This window comes from Salvia miltiorrhiza, chromosome 1 (genome assembly GCF_028751815.1).
Source record: "Salvia miltiorrhiza cultivar Shanhuang (shh) chromosome 1, IMPLAD_Smil_shh, whole genome shotgun sequence".
NCBI classification, from domain to species: domain Eukaryota; kingdom Viridiplantae; phylum Streptophyta; class Magnoliopsida; order Lamiales; family Lamiaceae; genus Salvia; species Salvia miltiorrhiza.
The window spans coordinates 75,420,016-75,444,092 of record NC_080387.1 but is presented as its reverse complement, the minus strand read 5'-3'; the positions used below and the strand labels follow the sequence as shown (position 1 = coordinate 75,444,092).

Here is a 24,077-nt window from a genome sequence, read left to right as displayed (position 1 = left end):
CTACATTTAAATTTTCAATTAAATCAAAAAATACATGAATTTATAATTTTAATTGGAATTTACACATGAATTTGACTTTTGGCGAAATTGGAGTTTAGTTGGCAGTCGAAAATTTATCTGATGTTGGTTTAACTTCACATGATAAGGAGTATTTAAAAACTCGAAGGTCTAAGAAGGCAAAAGTTAATATATTTTACTTAATTTCTACTGTCAATTAAGCTCTAATTTCGTTGAAAGTCAAATTTAGATGAAAATTGCAAAAAAAAAATAATTCATGTATATTTTTGCTTGATTGAAAGTTAAGGTGAAAATTGCAATTTTTTTAAAATTCGTGTAATTTTTTTATACCATAACCCCATTATTATAATCTAATTATATCTTATAATGTACATATTTTCGAATTTTTATTCAAATCTACTCTTCGTTTATTTCCAAATGAAAGAATAGTTAATTTTGTTGAACGACAAAGACCGCTGACATCACATTCATTCATTGAGATGTGGAAAATGAGTTGAACAACATGGGACTTTTTTTCCATGTTTAGCAAAAATTTACAGTTTTATTAGTGAAAAATAGACAAAAAAAAAACCTTGGATTATTTGCACACAAATCACACCCATACTGCCATACATACCCATCAAAAAAGAAAATGACATATATTGATAAGGTGATTAATGATAAACTAATTAAATACCTAAAGCTAAAGATCTCATGTTCAAAATCTTCAAAATTATTTATTTGTTTATAAAAAGAAAACTTCACTACATGTTTTCATACTGCTCCCATGTTTTCTATATCATCTTCCTATAATATTTTATACTCCTATTGCATTAAAATAATTCAACATTCAACACTTTAAATTACTATAAAAGCAAGCAGATTGCATCTCATCACTCAACTTGCAGCTGTCCCAAATAAAGTAAACAAACTTCCCATTAATTATTCAGACAAAAATATTTCATAATGTCTGCAAATCAGTTAGTTTTAGCAGCCATTTTTGCCTTATTTCTGCTTCCTGCATTTGGATTTGCAAATGGAAGGCAGAAATCATTAGCCATAATCAAGGAGATTAACAAAAATGGGCCATATTTAGGGCTAATCACAGTTTACTCTGCTGAGGAAGATGCTTTCTTTGCTACCGGTGCCTTCAAAAATGACTCCAGATACCCCTACGTTGACCTCTCAGGCAAGTCCTCCTATTTATCTTTTTTTTTTTTTTTAATGTTTTAAACTTTTATAAATTGTATAAATATGACCACTAATTATTTTTTTGTGAAATTACACTTGAAACGATGACCAATCACAGTGTTATCGTGGAAGAATCTGATTGGTTCTAACTTAGCTCGTTGGATTTGCAGGGAGGCGATTTCGAGTGGGGAGGATAGAGGGCAAGAAAGTCATTTACGTGAGGTGTGGGATAGGAATGGTAATATTTTATTTTATTTTATTCTACTTGTATGAAATGAAGAGATTTTGATGATTCAATTCCATCAACAAGTTGAATTTATACTCCTCCGTCCCACTGTATTTGATACTCTTTCTATTTTGGGCGTCCTGTAAGTGAGACTCTTTCCTTTTTGGGTAAAAGTTTTTCCCTTTAAACACCTTTTCACTTTTTTACAGACACACAAAATACACTTTTCTTAATTCTCGTGCCAAAAAAAAAGGTCTCACTCAGTGGGACAGAGGGAGTATTTGATGGAGTACCATGGACTAAGCATAAAGTTTATTTAAATCTTAATTAGACTGGCTCAGAAAAGGATTATGTAAATCATTTAGGACTCGTTTGTTTGACAGTATGGATATTAAATCATTTATTTGATTGTGATGTATTATATTGTAGTATAATATATTAATATTAGATTTTATTAAATGTATTAAGTTATGGTAGGAGAGTGAAATGCGGGTAATTTATAGTAGAAAGGTGAAAATATAATAATTTAATCTATTGTCAAAATATAAATAAGTATTATAATGTAGTCAACGTATTAGATCGATGGCCACTGTATTGATGGGAGAACTTCATGCGATGATTTTGGGGATTGGCTTATGCTTGGAGCATGTTCTCTACACGGATTCGCTCCTCACTATACACGTAATGCATGATATTTATCGAAGGTTGAATTCGTAATGCAATGACTTATAGGAAGTGTTCGAGCATGGTCACAATTATTTTGTGTTTGACTTTTGCCACGCTCGCAGGGATGCAAATAATGCTGCTCATGAGCTAGCTAGTTTTGCTTTAGTTTTTCAAGATGTGATAATTTGGAAACTAAGTTGGATTTTCGGATTTGGCTTCTAGATATTGTACATTCAGATTTACAGTATTAAAGATCTGTATTATGTTATCAAATTAGTAATTATCTTTTTTGCTATTAGTTATCACTAATATGTTTGTTGATTAGGTAAATGCTGCAGCTGCAACGCAACAAATGGTGGATCTCTTCGACATTTATGGACTGATCCATTTTGGAGTTTCTGGCAACACAAACACTTCCTTATCCATAGGAGATGTCGTCGTCCCAAAAGAATTTATCAACACTGGCCTTTGGGATTGGATGGTAACTCGAATATTTCGTCTCGTATTTTATTTAATCAATACGTATAAAACTTTTTGTCGATGCAAATTAATAAATTTTAGGATTAATTATCTATAAATTCACAAATTTTCATTTTTTTCGGGTGTTTTCCATGATTTTTAAGTTCGTATAGTAATCTACCACTTGAAAATTTGTTCTTAATGTTCCTACCATGATAAATTTCCTCCAATTTAAATCCTTCCATAAGTGCTGAAAAACGGATTTACATTGGGGAAATTTGTCACGGCGGAAACATTAAAATCAAATTTTCAAGTGATGGATTACTATGCAAATTAGAAAAATCGTGGACCAATTTGGAAAAAAAAGAAGGAAATTTCGTGAATTTACAGACTGTTAACCCTAATTGGAGCGGATGTACCTTACATTCCAAGGCATACAATTTTTTTTTACCTTAACTAATCATGATTTTTGATTTGATTGTGAATTTTAACAGAAAACCAATGGGACAGTTCCAATAGAAGACATAGCTAAATTGGATGTTAAAGATTACAATTTGCCAAAAAGAGGAAATAATTATCTGGGGCGAATTGCTTATAGATCAGAACGATACTATTCCGAGGCAGGAGAGCCCAATGTTCCTCAAGAAAAGGTGTGGTTTGAAGTAACCACCAATTGGCTTCAACTAGCCACTAGTCTTCAGGTAAGATCTAAACGACATCGTTTTACTTAATTTATTATTTTGAGCAAATACGATATTGTTCAATATTTATGTTATAATATTTGTCGATAATTTCATTATTAATTCTAAAAGTATCCACATCTTTATTGTGTAGGAGAAAATATACATAGAATTCCAACAATCCACATCAATTTTCGTGTTATCGAATTTTAATCCGATTTGAAACGAGTACAAAAGGATTAAGTACTAAATCGCTCTTTCTTAGGCCAAGTCCATATTAGAATTATCAATTTATCTTATACTCCCTCCGTCCCTAAAATAACTTCCTCTTTTTCCATTTTGGGACGTCCCCCAAATAACTTCCTCTTTCTTTCTTTCCATTTTTGGAAACATACCCCACCACTAATAATACTTTATTTATTCTTACTTTTCACTTTTCACCAATCCCAATACTAATTATAACACTTTTCACAACTTCCAATAATAATTATATCATTTTTTCTCCACTATCAATACACTTTACAACTTTTTATTAAAACCCGTGCCGTCCCCAAAGAGGAAGTCATTTCAGGGACGGAGGGAGTATTGTTTAATGGTATACATATATTCCTCTGTCCACAAGAAAAAAGTTAATTTTGCTATTTTGAGACGTCCACAAAAATTAGTCCATTTTTATTTTTGGAAACATTCTATCATACAGTGGACCCCTTTCTCCATCCACAATGCAATTAATTATCATTATTAACGTTCCTTTTTAAATGTGCCCCTTCACCATCTACAATACATTCAACTATTTTTATTAAAATCTGTGTCATCCTCTTCTATGACTATTTTTTGTAGACGAAGAGAGTATTGTTCTTAATTTCTCACGGGAGTATTGTTTATAGATGATGTACTTAGGTCAAAACTAAATTAGTTAACAAATGCAAAAACTTTTATTTAATTTGTTTTCTTGATGTTGATTTTTTTTTTTTTTTTGGTGCCATATATAAAGGGGATAGAATTGGAAAGATGTGTGAATTCCACCTTATGCCTTGAAACAAAGCCAAAAGTTGTAGTTGGAGTGAGAGGGTCCACAGCCAACATGTTTGTTAATAATGGAGATTATAGAGATTTTCTTTACCAAACTTTTGGGGTTTCATCTGCTGATATGGAGAGCTCTGCAGTAGTGATGGTAAGTCATCTTCTATTTCTATTTTAATTTATATTTCCACAACATTTTTAAGTTTTTAGCTGTATTAGGTTTTTATAAAATTGAGTTGACTGAATCATTTTTCAAAATATAAGATTATTTTTTTTGGTTCTAAATTAAATTGTTAGATAATCAAAGCAAGATTTTGATTATGAATCAAATTTAGTTTCTAGCACTTCATGCTTTAATTTGGGTGATTGGATTTGTAATCCATTCCATTGTTTTAATATATTGTGATCGTGTTTGTTTTGTATCATCATTTTCAATATTATACTCACTCCGTCCCAATTTTTAATATTCATATATCTTTTTATGGTTGTCCGTATTTTTAGTAAAAGTAGGTGAGACTCTTACTCCACTTTAATTATTTTAGCATTAACATAAAAGATGGACCCGTATTCCTCTCACAACGCACCAAACCACTTTATTAAAATGTTTGTCACTCTAAATGAATACTAAAAACTGGGACGGAGGGAGTATCTCGTTTTTGTGTTGCATTCTTCGTGCGTTTTTCTAAATGAATTTTACTTGTATAAAAATTAAGTTGATGGTGGCATTGCAGACAAGTTTCTCAAATGGCTACCCGGTGATCGTCATTCGCGGCATGTCCGACCTAGCCGGAGGGCAAAACGGCACCGTGAACGACATCGATCTATTCGAATCTCTCGCTTCTACAAACGTAGCGAAAGTAGTTCTTCAATTTATTAAGTTGTTATCAAGAAAATTGTATCCATTTTAACGTGTGTGTTATAGGTTTTATACTTCTAAGATTGTACTATAATTGGCTTGAATAATTTGATTATTTCAACCATCTCCGATTTGCAACAAAAATCCATGGAGGTTTATGTATGGGCTCGTTTAAATCAATGAAAGTTTTTATTTCATACTTGCTAGCTTTTCTATATGTGATATTGGATGATAATAATAATATTGGAATGCTATTGAAATGCAAAGAAAATGACGAGATTTTTGAAACGTTTCAATAATTTGGGCACTCTTAGTTCTTTTTGTAAAAACTAGAGGCCTTCTTCACTTTCGGAGGCATCAGCGTCGGCGTCGCTGTTGGTGATGATTTTAGTGGTGGCTTCCAGTACTTGAGTAAAGTGAAAGCTCCCATGGTTGGTAGAGCCAGTAGAGAGAGAGAGAGAGGAGAAGGGTGATAAGGGTTACTAATTAAGAGTAGGTCTTGGGTGAGGTTGACCTCATAGCATGAGACGGGTCGGGTCGGGTCGGGGGCACGGGTCGGGTCGGGTTTGGACGCGGGTCTGGGATAAAGTACACATTATCATTAATAAAAGTAACAATTATTGTGAACAAATGTAATAATTTAAAAACATTACATTTCTTCATGTTAATAATTACTTTTCATTATAATAACAATTACTTTGAATAACGGAGAAAATAAATAGAATATAGAAAAAAAAATTAAATAATAATTTAAGTAATCATTATCTTGAGGAAAAGTAACTATTGATATGATGAAATAATCAAATAATAATTCAAATAATCATTGTCTTGAGGTAAAGTAACTATTGATATGATGAAATGTAATGTTTCTAAATTATTACATTTGTTCACAATAATTATTACTTTTATTAATGAGAATGTGTACTTTATTTCTGGTATCCCAGACCCGCGCCCAAAACCCACCCGACCCGTCAAACCCGCGCCCCGACCCGACCCGACCCGTCTCATGGTATGAGGTTGACCTCACCCAAGTTTTTGTGACTAATTAATTAGGTAACTAGTAGTAAATTAATGTTAAGCAAATGTTAATTTTAACACAAAATGGAAATATGTCTTAAATAATGGGACAATTCAAAAAGGAAAGTGTATCTTAAATAATGGGACATGAGACGGTGAGAGTATTTAGGATGGGGGCAACATTATTAACTTCTTTTATAGATATTAAATGTAAATACATAAAAATTAATGTGTTAAATACAATATAATGGGACAATGACTCAAATACAATCCATCTTAGAAATTGGGCTCTACCTCCATCTTAGAAATTGGGCTCTACCACCCTACTCTGTAATAAAAATTGATAAGTTAAAAAAACAATAAATAAAACTAAACGCTCAATTCTTGAAACACATTTTTATTATTTAAGAAATTACTCCTTTCTTTTGCCTACAATGGTGTCGCACCAAATACATCCTTGGCTGATCCACCAAATACATCCTTGGCTGATCCTCCTTGGCTGATCCATAGATGAGGCATCCAACTACGACTACTGAAAATGCATGGAGGATATCTGCCGAGAAGAATCCGTATAGGAATCTAGATGAAAGTTATCGGCAGTTTAGCCCAGTAAGTTATTTGATGTTATAGGGTGTGTTCCCTTTTGCACGGTAATAATTATTTAGTTAAATTATTTAAAAATATAAGTAATTTATATTTTTTTAAATTGAATCTCTTTTCACAAAAATTTATGTGAAATCGGTTTTATAAAAAGACCACTTTCACAATAACACTACTTCAACATACAAATGATACTTAAAATGTTTAAGTATCATTTATATGTTGAAGTATAGTGTCACTGTGAAGGTGATTTTTTTATAAAATCGATTTTACATGAGACCACCTCATCATCTCTTTTTATATTATACAATTATAATAAAATTAATAATATTTTTATAACTTAAAAGATAACATTCATTATTTTTTTAAGTTATATAAGATAGGTCCCACTAATACTATAATTGTTCAAGTAAAGGTAACTTTTTTATAGTTATATGTAAGTTAAATCAATGACCATATCTCAATTAACAACATATTTTTATCAACGGCCATTATTAACTAGTTAAAATGTCCATCAAAATATTCATCTATTTTTTATTTTAGGTTTAGAAAGATTTTTTAAAAAAAATTTATGCATATTAGTAAAAAAGATTTTCTAGAATTTTTATTATTTGATGCATAATATACAACTCATAATTTTTTCAAAAGACTTCATTCGTCCTAGTTATACAGGCTGATTGAATTCTGCACAATGATTAAGAAAATAATTGTAAAAAAATCGACATATATTTGGGGTATCTGGAAATGAAAAATAAGTCTATTTAATTGAGATAAATATAATATATTTTATTAAGGCGTATAGGACAATAAAGATGAGAAGAAGTTGGATGATTGTTTTAAGCACACTAAAATTTATACTCTTTTGTCGATGTGAATTTATGATTTTTTTTTATAAATTTGAAACTAAAATGAATTAATATTTGTAATGGAATATATAAATTGAATGAGAAAAATGACATAAGATAACATAAAATTTTAAGATTTTTTTAAGAACATAAATGATTTATTTTTTTGAAACATTTCAATAATTTGGGCACTCTTAGTTCTTTTTGTAAAAATGTTCAGATTTTTTTTTAATGTGTAAAATTTAAAATTTTTAATTAGTAAGACACAAAATACGCCACTTGTATTATTTAAGTTGAAAAAGATAAAAATAATTTTAATATAATACTATGGCATACGACAAGTAACGTCAATTTTTTTTGGGGGGAGGGAATTAATACAAATTGATACTAGTTCATAATTTTAAAAAATATTTATAATAATTAAAAATATGATTAGTAGTGCAAAAATAATTTAAAATTTAAATTAATATTTATCTTATAGTAATAAAATAACCCTATAGATTTATTCCAAATTCCTTTTCAAACCTTCAACTCAAAATCTTTTGGTCACCCCATTTTTCTATCTCGTTGCAAAAATTCTCTGCTGCTTCACTATCTCCGAAGACGATCTGACCTCAGGTATATGTTTTTCCCAGTCTCTCGTTTTTTTGACCAACTTTTATTGGTTTTGATGAGTTACTAGATTATCCCTTTGAACTATATTCACGAATTTTGATTTTTGGATCGGATGAATGAAGCAATTACTCTTTTGTTTTTGAAATATCATGTTTGGAATATTTGTTGTTTGATTTGATTAGCAAAAAATCATGGATTGCTCATGGATTTGGTAATTTTAATTTTGCGGGACTTGTTCTGTAATGAGATGATTGAATTTGTTTCTCTTAAAATTAAAAATAAATGGGCAGAGAAAAATGGTGGTATCTAGTGTCTCGTGTTGGGATCACATCTAAGATTTAGAATGCCGAGACGAATACTAGCCGGCTCGAGCTCTGCTCGTTTAACTAGAGTTCGGCTATAGCTTCTGTCTTGTTAATCGAGCTCAGCTTCCCACTCAATCAGTGAGCTTGAGCTCGGCTTGTGTTATACTCGATAATGTCGTATTCGAGTTTGAGCTCAAGCTCGACTCGTCTGATATTCGTATAAATGGTGTTTGAGCGCTAGCTTGTTAAAAGCATAAAAACTAAACCTATATATTTTGTTGCATGAAGGCTTGTACACTGGCTCGATTGAAGGCTTGCGAACAAGCCGAGCACCGCTAGCTCGAGTTCGGCTCGATAAAATCATCGACTTTAGAATCGGGCTTGAGCTCGGCTCGTTTACCATCGAGTCGAACTCCGAACTAGCTTTTCCCGAGCCGAGCGTTGAATAGCTTGCGAGTAGCTCTGATGTTTTTACAACCCTTAGAAATTGAGCTTGCTAGTGTGCAGCAAGTGATGAATGTGACAATGCTAACCAAGATGAGATTGCATTGCTTTTTATGAATAAGAAATTGCATGGTACATTCTTAGAGATGGCAATTCAATCAGGATCGAGTGGTGGAAATCCCTGTGCTCACTTGATAGTGAAACGGGGAAGGGATCGAGCCTGCCCACGTTCTCGTTCCTATCCCCGTCCCCATCCTCTTTATTAGATTGTATCTGGATTTTAGTTCTTAGCAATTGATATGGTGGTTTATCATTTATGAGCTTAAAAGGGATTTGTCAAATCTACAATGTAGGTTAGCTCGGTAACGATAAACACGCATACTCTTCTTGATCTTGGAACCAGATAATTTGTGTTGCTTGCTTCTTCCCAGTGCATTAACTTGCTTTTCTTCGTCAGTGCAGCCCTTCTTCGGATTCTGTAAATATGGCAGCCAGCAGCAGCCAGAACGGAATCCAACTCTTGTTATCTGCGGAGCAAGAAGCCCAGCACATCGTGAATACTGCTAGAAGTGGTGAGAACTCATTAACCCTTTTCTCGTACTGTAACACCGTGTCTTTAAATTATATTTGGAGATTATGAGAAAATATTGTATGCAGTTTTTTTTTATATCAAAGTTGTATTGCTCAAGCATTTCCACTCCGTTGTTGAAAGTTGATCTTGAATAGCTTATATGCTTAGGAGCTAGAATATACTTTATTTACCAATATCAAAATTTTGCGGAATATTTAGCACACCATATATTAATTCTAGGCTCAGACTCAAGCCCGTCGGGCTAGTTCAGCTTGTATAGTATGCTTGCCCTCGAGTTTCTTGCTGAAATTTTCTAATAAATTAGTATCCATTTGAGAATGACACAAGTTGTAATACTAAAAATAGAAATGAATACCAAAATGTGGGACGAACTAAAATGAAAAGATGAATACTAAAAGTTGGGACGAAGAGAGTAACTATTAATCAACTCCTTCCAATCTGCATCTTTCGTTATGATAACTGATAAGAAGTGGAAGTACGATAATTTGGGCTTGCAGTAAGTGCTTTGAGTATAACCCGGCCTTCGTGTGCAGCAAAGCAAGCTAGATTGAAGCAGGCAAAAGAAGAGGCCGAGAGGGAAATTGCTGAATTCCGCGCCCAAATGGAGGCTGACTTTCAGAAGAAGGTTGAGGAGGTGAGGATTTAAGGGGTTGTTTAAAGGTTTCTGCATCGTCTATGCTCTGAGATGCTCGTGTAAATTCAAATTCTCAGTTCTAGGGCAAAGCAATTTCTTGTCATCGGTTAGTTGTAGAGTATGTTCATATCGACTCTTTTTTCGTATTTTTACAGAGCAGTGGAGACTCGGGTGCGAATGTGAAGCGCCTTGAGCAAGAAACTGATGCAAAGATCGATCACCTGAAACGAGAGGCTTCAATAATTTCTCCCGACGTTGTGTCCATGCTTCTAAGGCACGTTACTACCGTGAAGAACTGAGCTTGTGCTGTAGCATATTAATACGTTGCGTTGGTTCGATGCTTGCCCGTTTCTTGAAGAAGATCGATTATTTTCATCCTTTTCTGCGAGGGGGAGAACTATAACTATGGGTAGTGTTCATTCTTTGTCTCTTTACTAGCCATATTGAGATGCTGAACCAATAAATTTTGTGATTGTGTGTGAAATATGTCTGGATTTGGCCTTGAACTCGGCTCCAGTCGATGGTCGGAAAATCTGTCTCTAAATCGAACCTCCGGCCTAACTGCGGTTGTGGTCGGGTTTGGTGTCGGAGCAATGGGTCTAGGAGATGTCACACCCAAACTATCTGGTGTTTTAATAATGAGTCGGATAGATGTTACACCGGAAGAAATATATTTGTTACGCTGAAAGTATACTTGTTTCGCATCTAATCAAATTTAAAGATCGCGCAACGGAGGATTCGACTCAGAACCTTAAGTCTTGAGCATTAACTTTCTATCGCCAGATCAAATATACGCACACATCGCATGTAATCATTCTTGGGACTATGTTTTGATTGTTTTCTAAATTTGGGTCGATAATATATTTTTCAAGCCATTTAGTTTATTACTGGGAGCTTTAGCATAACAATTTACATAAAATTAGAATATTTAAAGATCCTGTAAGAGAAAAAAGAAATTAAAAACTGGCAAAAAGAGAAGAAATTGAAAACGTTTGAACGAACGAGCATTTGTCTTTCAAAATCAAACAAATCACGTACATATAAGTATGTACTTTTTAGTTTACATAAATCTTTGAATAAGAGCAAAAGATTCATGAAAAAAAAAAAAAAAATTCCCTCAAAAAAAAAATTAATAATCGATATATTCATCATTTTTTAAAAATAATACAGTAACCTGCATATTATTTGGTTTATTGAAAACATGGAAATAAAATCAATACAAACTGAAATGACATAAATTTTGCAAAATATTAAAACAGGAAGCGAAAAAAAAAATCCAATCTTTGAAGATACAATCCGATTTGCTGAATTTAAAACAAAAACACCGCCACTATATGCAGCATCTGCATCACAAGAATCCCATTTATGATGCAATTGTAACAATTTCTCCGAGTAAATAATCGAATTCCTGAGGGAAAAAGGGGGGTGAAATACCAGGAATTCAGAAGCTGAAAATCCTCCAATTCTCTTCGTTGAAGACGACAAGCTCCGGCGAGGTGCGATTTTTAATCCGATTTTTGATGCATCTTATTTACGAGTGTGGATTAGGGATAATGTGATCCCACTTTGCAACTGGAGCCTTCTCTAGGTGTTTTGCTCAAATGAATTTTGCATCTTTGGTGAACTTTCGTGAATCTTGAGCTAATATCTCTGTGCTGACTATGCATCTATTAGCCAAAATGGGTTTTTCGTTTTGTATTCGATGCGGCAGATATGAATGTGATCAGAAATAAGGAGAGTGACTGTTGTTATATTTGACATTTTTGAGTGATTTTCCTCAATTTGTACTTGAGTTGATCTCGATTCTAATGAAGAACCAAACATCAGTCTAAGCATTTTGATCAGGTGAACAATTGTCTTCCAAAATAATAGCAAACTGCCTTTGCCAACTCAAGTATAGAAAACCCAGTTGAAGTGCCCAAAAAAAATTTAGTGGAAAATAAGGGTTAGCCAAATTTTAACATACTCAAATTACTGAATCTATGGCAATTCTGCCTGCCCCCCATAAAAATATTCACCTACAACCGGTTGTTAATCACTGTATTTACTAGTTGGTTTTTGCAGCATTTGTTATCGATATGAAGTCTACCAGCAATTCAAAAGGCATCATGGAGGACAATGACGAAGAAGAGGAGGTATGACCTAGATGATATTATTGTTATGTAATGCGGTTTATCTGTACACAATTTAATGTACTTGTTTAATGTTCTGCAGTTTGAGCATTTTGATGATTTTACTCTTGCCTCGTCATGGGAAAGGTATGGCACTGTACTAACAACACATATTGGGTTATCCCCAAGACAAGAAAAGCACACTGCTAACAATTGCATAACCTTTTAGGTTCATTTCTGAGATAGAGGCTGTCTGTCGACAGTGGTTGGCTGATGGCCCAAAGAATCTATTGGTAAGCTTTGTTCCCTGGCAGACTTGTTTTAGTTAGCTACCTCTCCTTCTGTACTGTCAAGCAGCTTGATTCTTCTCTCCTATAATATCTCTATAACTTAACTGCTTCACAGGCTTTATTATTAAACTGCATTTTGTTATATCCATAAAAAAAAAAAAAAATTGCTTGCTGTCTTGATTGACTTCCGTTCTATTTGGTCATAGGCAAAGTCTGCTGTTCAGGTGAATCAGTTGAACAATTTGTACAAGGTCAAATCTGAGTTCAAGTATGCTGCGAAAAGTTATTGCATGGAGTACTATTTTGCTACAGTTGATGATGGTACTTCTTATACGCAAACTTAACTTCAAACTTTACCTTCTCACAAGTTGCTTTTTCTCTAGCTCATTTCTTACTGGCTCAGGTAAAATCCCTGATTGGGATCATGCATTGCACGATCTGCAGCTTTCATTTGGGGTGAAGGAGTTTGTGGTATCTCTCTCTCTCTGTGTGTGTGTGTAAACTATTGTTTTTGGATCATACCTCTGTGCTCATTGTTCTCAAACTGTCAGGTGATTGCTCCACAAAGTGCAAGTGGTGTGGTTCTTGATGCACCAGAGGCAAGCAAACTTTTGAGTGCAGTTGCGATTGCTTTGTCCAACTGTTCATGGTTTGGCTGCTATGGCGTTCTTGCTCAACTATTTCTTCCTAACATTTCCAACATCAGTATATTGTTTGTAAAAAATAGTCTTAGTGTTAAGAGCATGACTAAGGGAGCATCAGCGAACTGAACAATAAAACTCTAGGGATCTAGGTTATGTTATAAGCTTGAGGATCAACTGGATGTAGACCAAAATACTTACTAACTGAGACTTCTGGAGCATTTAAAAGCCAACTTTTGGAGAAACTCATGGTTTATTCGTGGTCCCTTTAAAAACTTATAGGAGTGGTCAAATCGTGTGCTGGAGGGTGTAATAAATATGTTCAATACGTACCAAATATAACACAATCAAGCTAGTAAAGTGAGTTCTTGGAACAGTTCAGAAGATCATTAGGAAGAATAAGAAGACAGTTACATATTACATTTGTGGGGGATTATAAGACAATACTGTGAAAGATGCACTTGTGGATCTGTTGCATGAGACCTTTCCAAGGTCCCTTAGAAAACTGCTTCATTTGTGAGGCTCTCATGTACTGTATGTATTATAATCAACTCCATGCAATGAACTCTGTTGCACATTGATTCTATGTTTAGGTCCCATATTTTTATTCCAAATTTTATGTGTGTTTGTTTGATTTCATGACCTTTTGTCTTCTCTGGTTATAATGTGGTTTAGTGCTCATATGCAACTCATGTGTTGCTTTTCTTCCTTTGACTGAGGATTAATAATGAAGAAAGCTGTTAATATGTGTTGGGCTGGCTCATCCTTTGCAGCCTGTGGCCAGCATTTGTTCCTGTACATGACTCTTCGCGTAAAGCATACATTGGTATTCAAAATATGGGAACCGTTTTTACTAGAAGGTTTGAAGCTGACCGCATTGGCAGCCAGGTTCCAGTAAAGCTTATGCATTTAGAAGGACTGTATGAGCTGTTTGTTTCCAAGTTTGTAAGCTCCCTTTCTTTCTCAGTCTCTTTCACACACACACACACACTGGTAACCTTTTTCATTTTCTTGGCTACAGTTTCAATTTTGTAGAGTTGTATGCATGATTGACTGCATTGGCATGTTCCACTGCATTATTGATTTCAGCTACCTTTTGAAAATTGGTTTTGATTATTTAAGTGATACCCGCTATGCCGTTTACTTACGACAATCCATTTTCCGGATATATTCCAAAGGCCTATGCTGCCGTGGACTGGTCTATGAATCATTTTGAAGTCCATTTTAAGATGAAGCTAACCTACAGAACTCCCATGTATGATGATGAGGATGAAATTCCTGATCCTGATGCTGACATCACAGGATCAAGTGAAAATCCTGAGGGTGAGATACATGGGAAAACTCAATGGGACGAGGATTTTCCTTGGAGCAAGTGGTATTCTGCAGAGGACCCAGTAAAAGGTGACTTACTTCTGCTTGTTATAACAGAAATTTGTTTTGTTTGCATTATTGATGTTAGTCAAAGCCTCTTTTACTGTTTATCTGGGTACAATACATAATTTTAGTGTTGAATTCTGCTGGTATATCTTGGATTTGTAAGTACCATGATTTGTTATGGCCTTATGCAGGATTTGAGTTACTTGCCATATGGTCAGAGATAACAGCTGAAAGTTCTCTGGATATGGCTGAACTTGAGAATGCCTCACCAATAGAAGCTGATAAGTGGTTCTTAAGTCCATGCCTATCCGAGCATCTGTAAGAACATTGTTGCAGTATTTAAGATTTTTAAAAAAAAAAATCAATCCCCCATTATGTGTCGAGATTTTAAATTTTTAGCGCACCAAGGTGTGCTTGTATCAGTGCAAGCAACTTGTTTAAGTCCTCGGGAGATGGGAATGTGATGCATGAGCAACATTAAGTAAGAATAGTAGTAATGGTGAATAACATTCATATGGGCAATATAAATCCTGATGTGTTTTGTCTGTGGCTTATTCTTTGATTATATCCTGGTGCTTCTTCCATTAATTTGAGCATATAAAAGCTTTCTAGGTTTAACTTTCTGGCTTTGACCCAGTTGGTCCTAATTCCAGAGTTCTTTTGTACAAGGCTTTTATAATCCATGTAGTTGGAAATTATCTTACTATCAACTTCTCACTCACAGTAAACTTTTGTTTGAATTAGGAACATTAGCCCAAAAGTTTTTTAAGTATAAAGTTTTGACCTTAGGGGCAAAACTTTTGTGATCAATTATTCTCATCTCTGAGGAGGTTTCTTGTAATTGCTTTGGGTCTTCTTCCTCTGGTGCATATGAAATAGTTCCCAATCCTTGTTGAGGAAATGGAATAATTTGCACTCATCCATGTTTAGTAGTGAGATTTCTGATGGAAGCACTATTGGATTTGCGTCCCAGCTGCATCTTTTAGTTAAGGCACTGGAAATGTCATCAGAGGCTAAGTTTATTGAGGACTTTATATCAGGTTCGAAACTCTCGTAAAGCATAATTTGATGTATTATTATTTCAGTGATTTTGGTAATATGTCTTCTAATTTAGCTTTTGTAAAGCCAGGTTCTGAAGCTTTGAAGTCTTCAGCAGTTGTACCTCCGCCGACAGTTCTTGATCGTGTGCTGAAAGATCTCTTTCACGAGGGTACAATTTTATCTTATAGTTGTTGTAACTTAGTTATCTAACTCTCATATGAAAAATGGCCCTTATTGAACCTTTTGTCATATATAATTCATAATTGAATTGGTCACTGCTCTACAGGTCCACATAACTAATGGCCAATCTTGTTCCAAAGATCCATGTCCCAGTCTATATCTGTTAGATTTCTCTTAGTTAACTAGGACCATTACGCAAATAAAATATACATCTCCTTGAGAACATGGAGCAAGAGAAAGTAGTAGTATAAATAGTTCACAAGAAACTGTTATATTCACAATGAATTAGGCGTACAGTGGATTCTGTCACGTGTGGTCAATGATTTGTTTTTGTCTAATGTTGGCAGTTTAATTTGTAAAAAAGCTAATGTTTAGGGGGATCATTTTTCCTGCTCTGTTAGTTGTTGTCGTTAGAAACGAATACAAGAATTATGAGGTGTAGGATCGAGTGAAGGGTAGAGTTTCTTGGTGGGCATCAAATCACAGATTTTAATCCCCTTTTTGTGTTTGTTATTGTTAAAAATTAGACTTCATCTTTGGGGATTTCTCATCCCTTTGTAATAATTTGTAGTACCTACCTTTTGATTGTCTAATAAAATATCTTATGAGAAGAACAGAAGAGAAAACTGTTATATTCATTCACCAGAAGATCAGCTATTGGTTGAGATTGTAAATTATTTCACTGAATATTATAAAGTTTAATTGGCGTTCTTAATCGGACTTTGTTTAGCTGCAGTTGTACATTTGTTTGTTTTATTAAGTTCATTTATTTTCTGCAGTTTCAGAGACAGAGATGAATTCCTCTCCAACTGAGCATAAAAATTCTCGATCCATTAAAGGCGCTCCGCAGGAATCACTCTTCGCACAGTTTTGTTTGCATGCTCTTTGGTTTGGGAACTGTAGTATACGGGGTATTTCTGTTAACAAATATACTACTTTATTTCCATGGAGCTTATTGGAAAACCATGTATTTGTTTTTTGTCCGTCTTATCAATTTCGTGATTTCTTACTGCTCTTCATCTTGTTTATTTGATTAGCAATTTCCGTACTCTGGATAGAGTTCGTGCGGGAGGTGCGCTGGTGTTGGGAAGAATCACAACCACTACCAAGAATGCCATCAAATGGCCCAATCGACCTGTCCACTTGTTTGATTAACCAGAAACTGCACATGGTTGGTTGCTTTGAGCCTTTGATAACCATCTAGATACTAGACTAGGAGCAATTTTAATGAATTTATCTCTCTCTATTTAACTTTTTTATGTCCTGGTGACAAAGCATTTAAGGATCTCACTTTGGGTTTTTAGCTTGCCGTGTGCATCGATAAAAAGCATAGGGAGGCTGAAGGACATTTTGTTGATGCAGATGAATCTATGGCTACTCAGGTCCTGTTTTGTTTTGATTTGATTTTCTTTCATGTGCTCTTCTATTACGTTGTCATTCACCATCTTACAATTAGTATCCATTTAACTGCAGGAAGATCCTCAGAGTCCAACAGACATTTCTTCTTCTCACGGAGCTAGTAAAGAAGGTTCTGGGCCTTCTGGCAGGAAAGATGAAGATCCTCAGAGTCCAGCCGACATTTCTTCTTCTCACGGAGCTAGTAAAGAAGGTTCTGGCAGGAAAGATCATAGGTATAAAAGATAATTCTAGGAATTTGTATTTAAAGATCTTTTCTCATCTTCTCAACTTGCGATAAATTATTAAAAATATCAATGTATAACTGTTTTTGCCGATTATGCAACTTGTTTTTGTTGCTTAAAGATAACGATCATCTTAAATTCTTGATGTTTCTTTCATGAAAGTACTTGAATCTCTTATATTAATGTGTGTCCCTGTATTTTGAAGTTGTTTAAAGAGAGCCATTGATCTAAGAATATCCTTCATAAGTTCTCAGATTGCTTGCGTGGTGCTGGAATGCAGTAGCGAGTTATTCTAGATATCTTCATATTTCTGCATTTGCTAATAGTTATCCCTAAATGTTGTCAGCAATAACGCAGCTAATGTAGCAAAGTCGATGATGCTTCTGAAGTCGCGCAAGATTATGCATGCTCCAATCACCCTGGTAGTTCACTTTCTTCTGCTTTTGTCTCAAACAACAGTAAAATAAACGAAATGCATCTCTTTCTTACTTTACTGCAGGAACCACCTCCTATGACGGAAGACATGCATGAAGAACGTCTGAAAGCTGCTGTAGCCTTGGGTGATTCATATGTAAGCAAAGATATGATATTTTCACTGTCTAAACATGACCGTCTTAATTTCTAGAAATCGTTGCTTGTCTCCTTAGTGGCAAAAAATAGTATTGGGATCAACAGGTTAGTCGTAAGCATTTAACTTCAAACTCCATCCCCACCCATTATTTGACCTTTGGAAACTATTGATGTTAATATAGCCAACTTTTTTCTGGCTCAAGTTAGAGTTGTCGCTTCCTAGATATATTTTTTCAATTAATTTTCTGGCTGCTGAAAAAAAGTACTATATGTGCCTGTAATTTGTTCTTTTTAGGCTTACTATATGTGAACTGACAATCCTTTTGTGCATGTCATTACAGAGCTTTTCTGCTCAACTCGAAACGGAAATTTTGGCCTCAGGTGATTGACTTTCTTTGTTATGCCTGAATTGGGATTTGGAAATTTTTCTCTATTTGACAAAAATAAAAGCATTGCTAAAATGTACAAGAGCTCAGTGAAACGAACCGTGAAGGTTCAGGAACTCGAAAATGCGTTTTACATAGAAAATGACTGACTGAATAACATGGAGTTCTTTTGTACCTGAAATATAGCTCTCTTACCTCTTTAGATTCCATGTCTGGATTCACACACACACACACACACACACACAAGTATTATTTTAGAAATTAACATTGTGTTTCTTATACCATGTATTCTAACCTGACTGCAGATATGTCTGCCTTTAAGGCTGCAAATCCAGATGCTGTCTTCGAAGATTTTATTCGATGGCATTCACCACGGGACTGGGAAAATGACAGCAATGGAGTGTCTGAATCCAGTACGTGGCCTCCTCGTGGAAAGCTTTCGGAGAGAATGTCTGATTCCGGGAACTCATGGAGAAAGATCTGGAGCGAAGCCCCTGCCGTGCCTGCTTCTGAACAGAAACCACTTTGGGATCCAAATAGAGAAGGCGAAAAGGTCCTATTTCTACTTGCTGACATATAATTGTTGACTCCATTTCATATTGTGCCTTTCTGAGTTCTGCCGTTAACATAATTTTTCTTCGGTCGTGTTTGATGTTATGTTATCGGATTTAGGTTCTTCATTATCTGGAGACTCTAAGACCATATCAACTGCTGGAAGAGATGGTCTGTGCTGCCTTCAGAGCAGCGGCCGACACTCTTAATCAGACTTCGTTCGGGGATTTAAAGCAGATGACCATAAAAATGGAACAATTATACATAACCATTGCAACAGTGCTCAAAATTTTCCAAGGTAATGTTCTTTTGATTTTGGATTCCTTCTACTTATGTGATTCACTATGTATGATTTCCAAGTAACAGTTTACTGCTCCTAATACAGCACAGAATACGGCCAGTGATACCGAACTTCTCGAGGACCTCAGGAGGCTATGCACTACATTCAAACACATCGAGAACTTAATTCTCCTCGCGGCATCTCTTCATGTCAAATTCTTGCAATCACCACACCTCGGACAAGCAATCTTCAACGATTGCTTCAACTTCTACCTCCCAAATATGGGAACAAGCTCTGCCGATGCCCAAACTGATACCCAAAGGGTAAGCTTCAAATACTTTACATGGGGCATCTGCACTTAGTCTCAAACTTTGTTCTTCCTTGATTCTCCGTTGAACACCGTGGTTTCAAACTGTCTTTGTTCGATAATCGTGATGTTAACTTATGCTAGGAATTTGACAAGAAGCAGCAAATAAGGTCACACGAGAGGGATCTAATCATCAGCATGTTCCCACCACCTACAGCAAACCAGTCATGGAGGAAAGTATTGAGTATGGGAAATCTCCTCAACGGCCACGAGCCGATCCTAAGGGAGATCATATTCTCTAAGCGTGACCGTGTGAGTGGAAGCTACTACGCTGCCTCGAGCCCGAAGTTCCATCAACACGACATAGAAACCTACAGAATGTACGTATCCGGAACTTCGAATGATCTTGGGGTTGCACTTGCTGTTGCTTCATTTGATTAAATTGCTTCTACTCTAATTTCTCGAATTTGCATCGAGACACCAGAGTGTCGTCTAAAATAGATTTGAGATCGGGATATCATCAAATACGAGTGATGGCAGATGTTTATTAGACTGCATATAGGGTGTGTATTCAACCTTTCATGATGTCAAAATGCTGTGTACATATTTTGGATGTGTTTTAATGTGGTTTTGCATTTTTTTTATAAAATATAATTTAGTCACGCAGGTGGGACCTCACCACCACCCAAACGGTGGGAAAACATCACCACACGCAGATAAGAAACGCCCTGCATGGGACCTCAACACTAAACAATACAAATAGTATATTTTTGATTGTTTTATGAAAGTGATCATAATAGTGGAGGATAATGAACAAATCACATCTTGTTAATTGATTTTTTAACTATGAAGTCTATGAGATATATATGCATCAAGGTATATAAGAATTTGATTAATTGATCATTTTATCAGATAATTGGATAATTAGTCCTCTTGACTTTCTCTATTGGTTTTCAACATTTAAGTTGCAAGCCATTTTGATAAAAATCAAGAAGAAATATATATTAATGAAATGAAACATGATACTATTATTGATCTAAAAAAAAATGAAATGAAACATGATAATGAACGAAAGAAATTGACAAAATGGTAACATAAGAGGTAGTGTTGTAAATATATCTTCTAGATATATCTTATGTGTGTTGACCAAGAAACCTAGAGGGAGAATAACACTTGACATCTTCAAGCCACCGGAGTTGACTGTCTTCCGTTCACACCGGACGTGTGTGAACGTTCACACTTGGTTTAACACCTATAAATATGGGTGTGTTGTGAACTTCATATAACGATATTTGTATTCTCTACTATATTCTCTCGCTTCTCTCTAGTTTATAACACGTTATCAGCACGATAGTTCTAGTTCTCTCATCATCTCCCTTCGATCGTAAAAGTACTGAACTTGTGACGACGAAGAAGAGGCCCCAGGAACCTATGTAGTCAGAATATGGGGTAAGTCGAATGATTACTAATCTACAATTCATTTTCAGTGAGTAAACTGAAATATTCTGCTCTGTTCGATCCTTTGTTCCACCAAGGAAGGGAGGGATGTCTTTTTCTAGCTTTTAGAATTTGAATCTTCATTTTGCATGTTGCGCTACAAGTGCCTTGTTGGAATTGAAGGCATGATTTTACTTTTGTCATGAATAACAATGTACTCCTAATTTCATCATTCCATCTTCCATTCTGCAATTGATAGTCATTTCAAATTTAATCCATCTCCTTATATGCTAATGTTATGTATGAAGAAGCATGATGTTCTCCGCATGCATTAGCTTGTGTATTAAGTATTATTGATTATCTCCAGTAGATTATTATCAATTTTCATGTCAATTTCCATTTCTTTTTTTTGTGCTTTTATTATATTATGAAATATATTATATATATTATATTTTTTTTTTTTCAAAATAATCTTGAAAAACTCATTGATGCTATTAAAATAGCACAAGTAGTATTCCTGAAGAATATTACATTCAAGATCTTAAATTGATGCTATTAAAGTAGCACAAGTAATATTCCTGAAGAATATTACATGCTCTAAGAGCAAGTAAATTAAATATTTGGATAACATATCCTTGAATCTTTATCTATTTGATTCATATTGTTGCTCCCGATGTAGCACAATCAATATTCCATGAAGAATATTACATACTCTTCAAGAGCAATCCATATTACATGCTCTTGAAAATTAGACCTTGAAGGTCAAACGGCCCTAAAGGTCGAATGGTTGTACTCTTTTTCCCTTACTAAGTTTTTTCCTACGAGGTTTTCTTAGTTAAGGTTTTTAACGAGACAACTAGTGTAATATATGAGTAAATATATATATATCTTGTACTCTTTTCCTCTACCGAATTTTTTCCATAGGGTTTTTACGGAGACGTTTTTAACAAGGCATGAATATATATACATTAATATCATATGAAATATTGTTATATTTGTCTTGGTAAATAAATACACATATTATTCTTCAAAAGAAGAAGTATTTCCTTGAGTTGACATTAGATGAAAATAATGTTAACACAATATCAGGTGCATCAAACATCATTGAAGGCTCCGGAAGAGCTTGTATCATTATGCTAAATGATACTAAATTAGATATTAAAAATGCCCTGTACTCTAGTAAGTCTAAAAGGAACTTACTAAATTTCAATAATGTCCGTAATAATGGATACCACATCGAGACAATTGTGTGAAAGGTAGAAATGAATATCTTTGCATAAATTCTTTTGTTTCAGGCTATAAGCTGACAAAAGAAAAATTAGCAACACTACCTTCTGGAATGTATTACACATTCATAAAAGCAATTGAGACAAACCATGTCATGAACATAAAGTTCAATGATACAAAAAGCTTTAAGCTTTGGCATGATAGGTTTGGACATCCTGGAGCGACTATGATGCGCCGAATAATCAATAATTCATATGGGCACAACATAAAGAATCAAAAGATTCTTTCTACAAAGGAATTCCCATGTGATGCTTGTGCGCAAGGCAAGTTAGTTATTAGATCTTCATATACGAAGGTTAATACTGAATCTCCATCTTTCCTAGAAAGAATTCAAGGAGACATTTGTGGACCTATACATCCACCTTGTGGACCTTTTCGATACTTTATGGTATTGATTGATGCTTCTTCTAGATGGTCACATGTATGCTTGCTTTCTACTAGAAATGCAGCATTTGCTAGACTACTTGCTCAAATCATAAAATTAAGAGCTCAATTCCCAGACAATTCAATTAAAAGAATTCGTCTTGATAATGCTGGTGAGTTTACATCTCAAGCATTTGATAACTATTGTATGGCTATTGGAATTGAGATTGAACATCCAGTAGCTCATGTCCATACTCAAAATGGTTTAGCGGAATCATTTATTAAACGTCTTCAAATTATTGCTAGACCATTACTTATGAAATCAAAACTACCAACTACTGTTTGGGGTCATGCCATATTACATGCTGCAACATTAGTTCGACTAAGGCCATCAGCAAATCATGAATACTCCCCAATGCAAATTATATTTGGCCGAGAACCTGATGTTTCTCACTTACGAACTTTTGGTTGCGCGGTTCAAGTCACAATTGCACTCCCACAACGTACAAAAATGGGTCCCCAACGAAGACTTGGGATATATGTTGGATTTGATTCACCATCGATTATAAGGTATATATAACCTTTAACAGGTGATTTATTTACTGCACGTTTTGCAGATTGTCATTTTGATGAAATGACATTTCCAACATTAGGAGGAATAAATCTCCATCCAGAAAAGCACAAGGAAATCTCTTGAAATGAGAAAAACTTATCACATTTTGATTCTAGAACAAATCAATGTGAACAAGAAAATGAAAAGATCATTCATTTGCAAAATATTGCAAATCAAATTCCTGATGCTTTTGTAGATACAAGAAAAGTGACACAATCTCACATACATGCTGCAAATACTCCAGCTAAAATTGATGTCCCTGAAGGACAAATAGCTTTGGCAGCAAATGAGTCCAAAATTCGTCAAAAACGTGGTCGACCAGTTGGTTCCAAAGATTCTATGCCTAGAAAAAGAAAGGGGCAAGATATAAACCAAACAATGACGAAAACGACTAATCAATCAAATGAAAGTGATGTAATTCCTAAAGAATTACAAGTATCTGAAAATCATGAGATCTCAATAAATTATTTACATCAGATACTAGAGAGAGAAAATATCATTGTTGATGATATATTTGCCTTTCATATAGCTCTTGAAGTTTTAAATATCAGGATCCTGAACATACATCTGTTGCTAAATGCAAACAGAGACTTGATTGGCCAAAGTGAAAAGAAGCTATAGAAAGGGAATTAAATTCCTGTGATAACCGGAAAGTATTTGGGCCTATAGCCTTAACTCCGGAATCTAAAATCCCTGTTGGATATAGATGGATTTTTGTTAGAAAGAGAAACGAGAAAAATGAAGTTACAAGATATAGAGCAAGACTCGTAGCACAAGGTTTCTCACAAAAACCAGGAATTGATTATGAGGAAACATACTCTCCAGTAATGGACGCTATTACTTTTAGATTTT

The 24,077-nt window shown here is 34.6% G+C and overlaps 3 protein-coding genes across 12 annotated transcripts; all 3 read left to right on the top strand.

The window, feature by feature from the left end:
* Positions 1-850: 850 nt before the first annotated feature.
* Positions 851-5,298, top strand: LOC131006268 (bark storage protein A-like). Of its 3 annotated transcripts, none has more exons than XM_057933458.1 (6): positions 851-1,186; positions 1,359-1,426; positions 2,406-2,561; positions 3,034-3,240; positions 4,214-4,393; positions 4,974-5,298. In XM_057933458.1, exons 1-6 carry the CDS (start codon positions 964-966, stop codon positions 5,148-5,150), a joined length of 1,011 nt encoding a protein of 336 aa, XP_057789441.1. In that variant the 5' UTR covers positions 851-963; the 3' UTR covers positions 5,151-5,298. The 3 variants fall into 3 exon arrangements, with proteins under 3 accessions (XP_057789441.1, XP_057789442.1, XP_057789443.1); XM_057933459.1 differs by having other exon boundaries at positions 881-1,190; positions 1,363-1,426; XM_057933460.1 differs by lacking the exons at positions 851-1,186; positions 1,359-1,426 and adding an exon at positions 1,789-2,118.
* Positions 5,299-7,953: 2,655 nt separating this feature from the next.
* LOC131006245 (V-type proton ATPase subunit G 1) lies at positions 7,954-10,841 on the top strand. Of its 2 annotated transcripts, none has more exons than XM_057933424.1 (4): positions 7,954-8,178; positions 9,387-9,496; positions 10,050-10,150; positions 10,306-10,841. In XM_057933424.1, the coding sequence occupies exons 2-4, from the start codon at positions 9,409-9,411 to the stop codon at positions 10,447-10,449; spliced, it is 333 nt and encodes a 110-aa protein (XP_057789407.1). In that variant the 5' UTR covers positions 7,954-8,178; positions 9,387-9,408; the 3' UTR covers positions 10,450-10,841. The 2 variants fall into 2 exon arrangements, with proteins under 2 accessions (XP_057789407.1, XP_057789408.1); XM_057933425.1 differs by having other exon boundaries at positions 9,382-9,496.
* A 524-nt stretch (positions 10,842-11,365) lies between these two features.
* On the top strand, positions 11,366-20,185 carry LOC131006243 (uncharacterized). 7 transcript variants are annotated; one of them, XM_057933421.1, is made up of 24 exons: positions 11,366-11,646; positions 12,215-12,285; positions 12,365-12,408; positions 12,491-12,554; positions 12,758-12,872; positions 12,955-13,022; positions 13,103-13,200; positions 13,966-14,137; positions 14,371-14,593; positions 14,761-14,887; positions 15,500-15,609; positions 15,699-15,779; positions 16,570-16,701; positions 16,828-16,961; positions 17,095-17,172; positions 17,264-17,318; positions 17,400-17,421; positions 17,777-17,852; positions 17,930-18,001; positions 18,342-18,381; positions 18,692-18,939; positions 19,059-19,236; positions 19,324-19,541; positions 19,670-20,185. In XM_057933421.1, exons 2-24 carry the CDS (start codon positions 12,229-12,231, stop codon positions 19,964-19,966), a joined length of 2,709 nt encoding a protein of 902 aa, XP_057789404.1. In that variant the 5' UTR covers positions 11,366-11,646; positions 12,215-12,228; the 3' UTR covers positions 19,967-20,185. The 7 variants fall into 7 exon arrangements, with proteins under 7 accessions (XP_057789404.1, XP_057789403.1, XP_057789400.1 ...); XM_057933420.1 differs by having other exon boundaries at positions 15,503-15,609; positions 17,264-17,421; XM_057933417.1 differs by having other exon boundaries at positions 17,264-17,421.
* The last annotated feature ends 3,892 nt before the right edge of the window (positions 20,186-24,077 follow it).

What these genes read in the sequence shown, in the direction of transcription:
- LOC131006268 (XM_057933458.1), top strand. Translation starts at nt 964, where the DNA reads ATGTCTGCAAATCAGTTAGTTTTAGCAGCCATTTTTGCCTTATTTCTG. An exon ending in CCCCTACGTTGACCTCTCAG is followed by an intron (nt 1,187 to 1,358) that starts GCAAGTCCTCCT and finishes TTGGATTTGCAG; the next exon opens with GGAGGCGATTTCGAGTGGGG. An exon ending in CTGGCCTTTGGGATTGGATG is followed by an intron (nt 2,562 to 3,033) that starts GTAACTCGAATA and finishes GAATTTTAACAG; the next exon opens with AAAACCAATGGGACAGTTCC.
- LOC131006245 (XM_057933424.1), top strand. Translation starts at nt 9,409, where the DNA reads ATGGCAGCCAGCAGCAGCCAGAACGGAATCCAACTCTTGTTATCTGCG. An exon ending in CGTGAATACTGCTAGAAGTG is followed by an intron (nt 9,497 to 10,049) that starts GTGAGAACTCAT and finishes CTTCGTGTGCAG; the next exon opens with CAAAGCAAGCTAGATTGAAG. An exon ending in TTCAGAAGAAGGTTGAGGAG is followed by an intron (nt 10,151 to 10,305) that starts GTGAGGATTTAA and finishes GTATTTTTACAG; the next exon opens with AGCAGTGGAGACTCGGGTGC.
- LOC131006243 (XM_057933417.1), top strand. Translation starts at nt 12,229, where the DNA reads ATGAAGTCTACCAGCAATTCAAAAGGCATCATGGAGGACAATGACGAA. An exon ending in GCTTTGTCCAACTGTTCATG is followed by an intron (nt 13,201 to 13,965) that starts GTTTGGCTGCTA and finishes CATCCTTTGCAG; the next exon opens with CCTGTGGCCAGCATTTGTTC. An exon ending in AGTGCTCAAAATTTTCCAAG is followed by an intron (nt 19,237 to 19,323) that starts GTAATGTTCTTT and finishes CTCCTAATACAG; the next exon opens with CACAGAATACGGCCAGTGAT.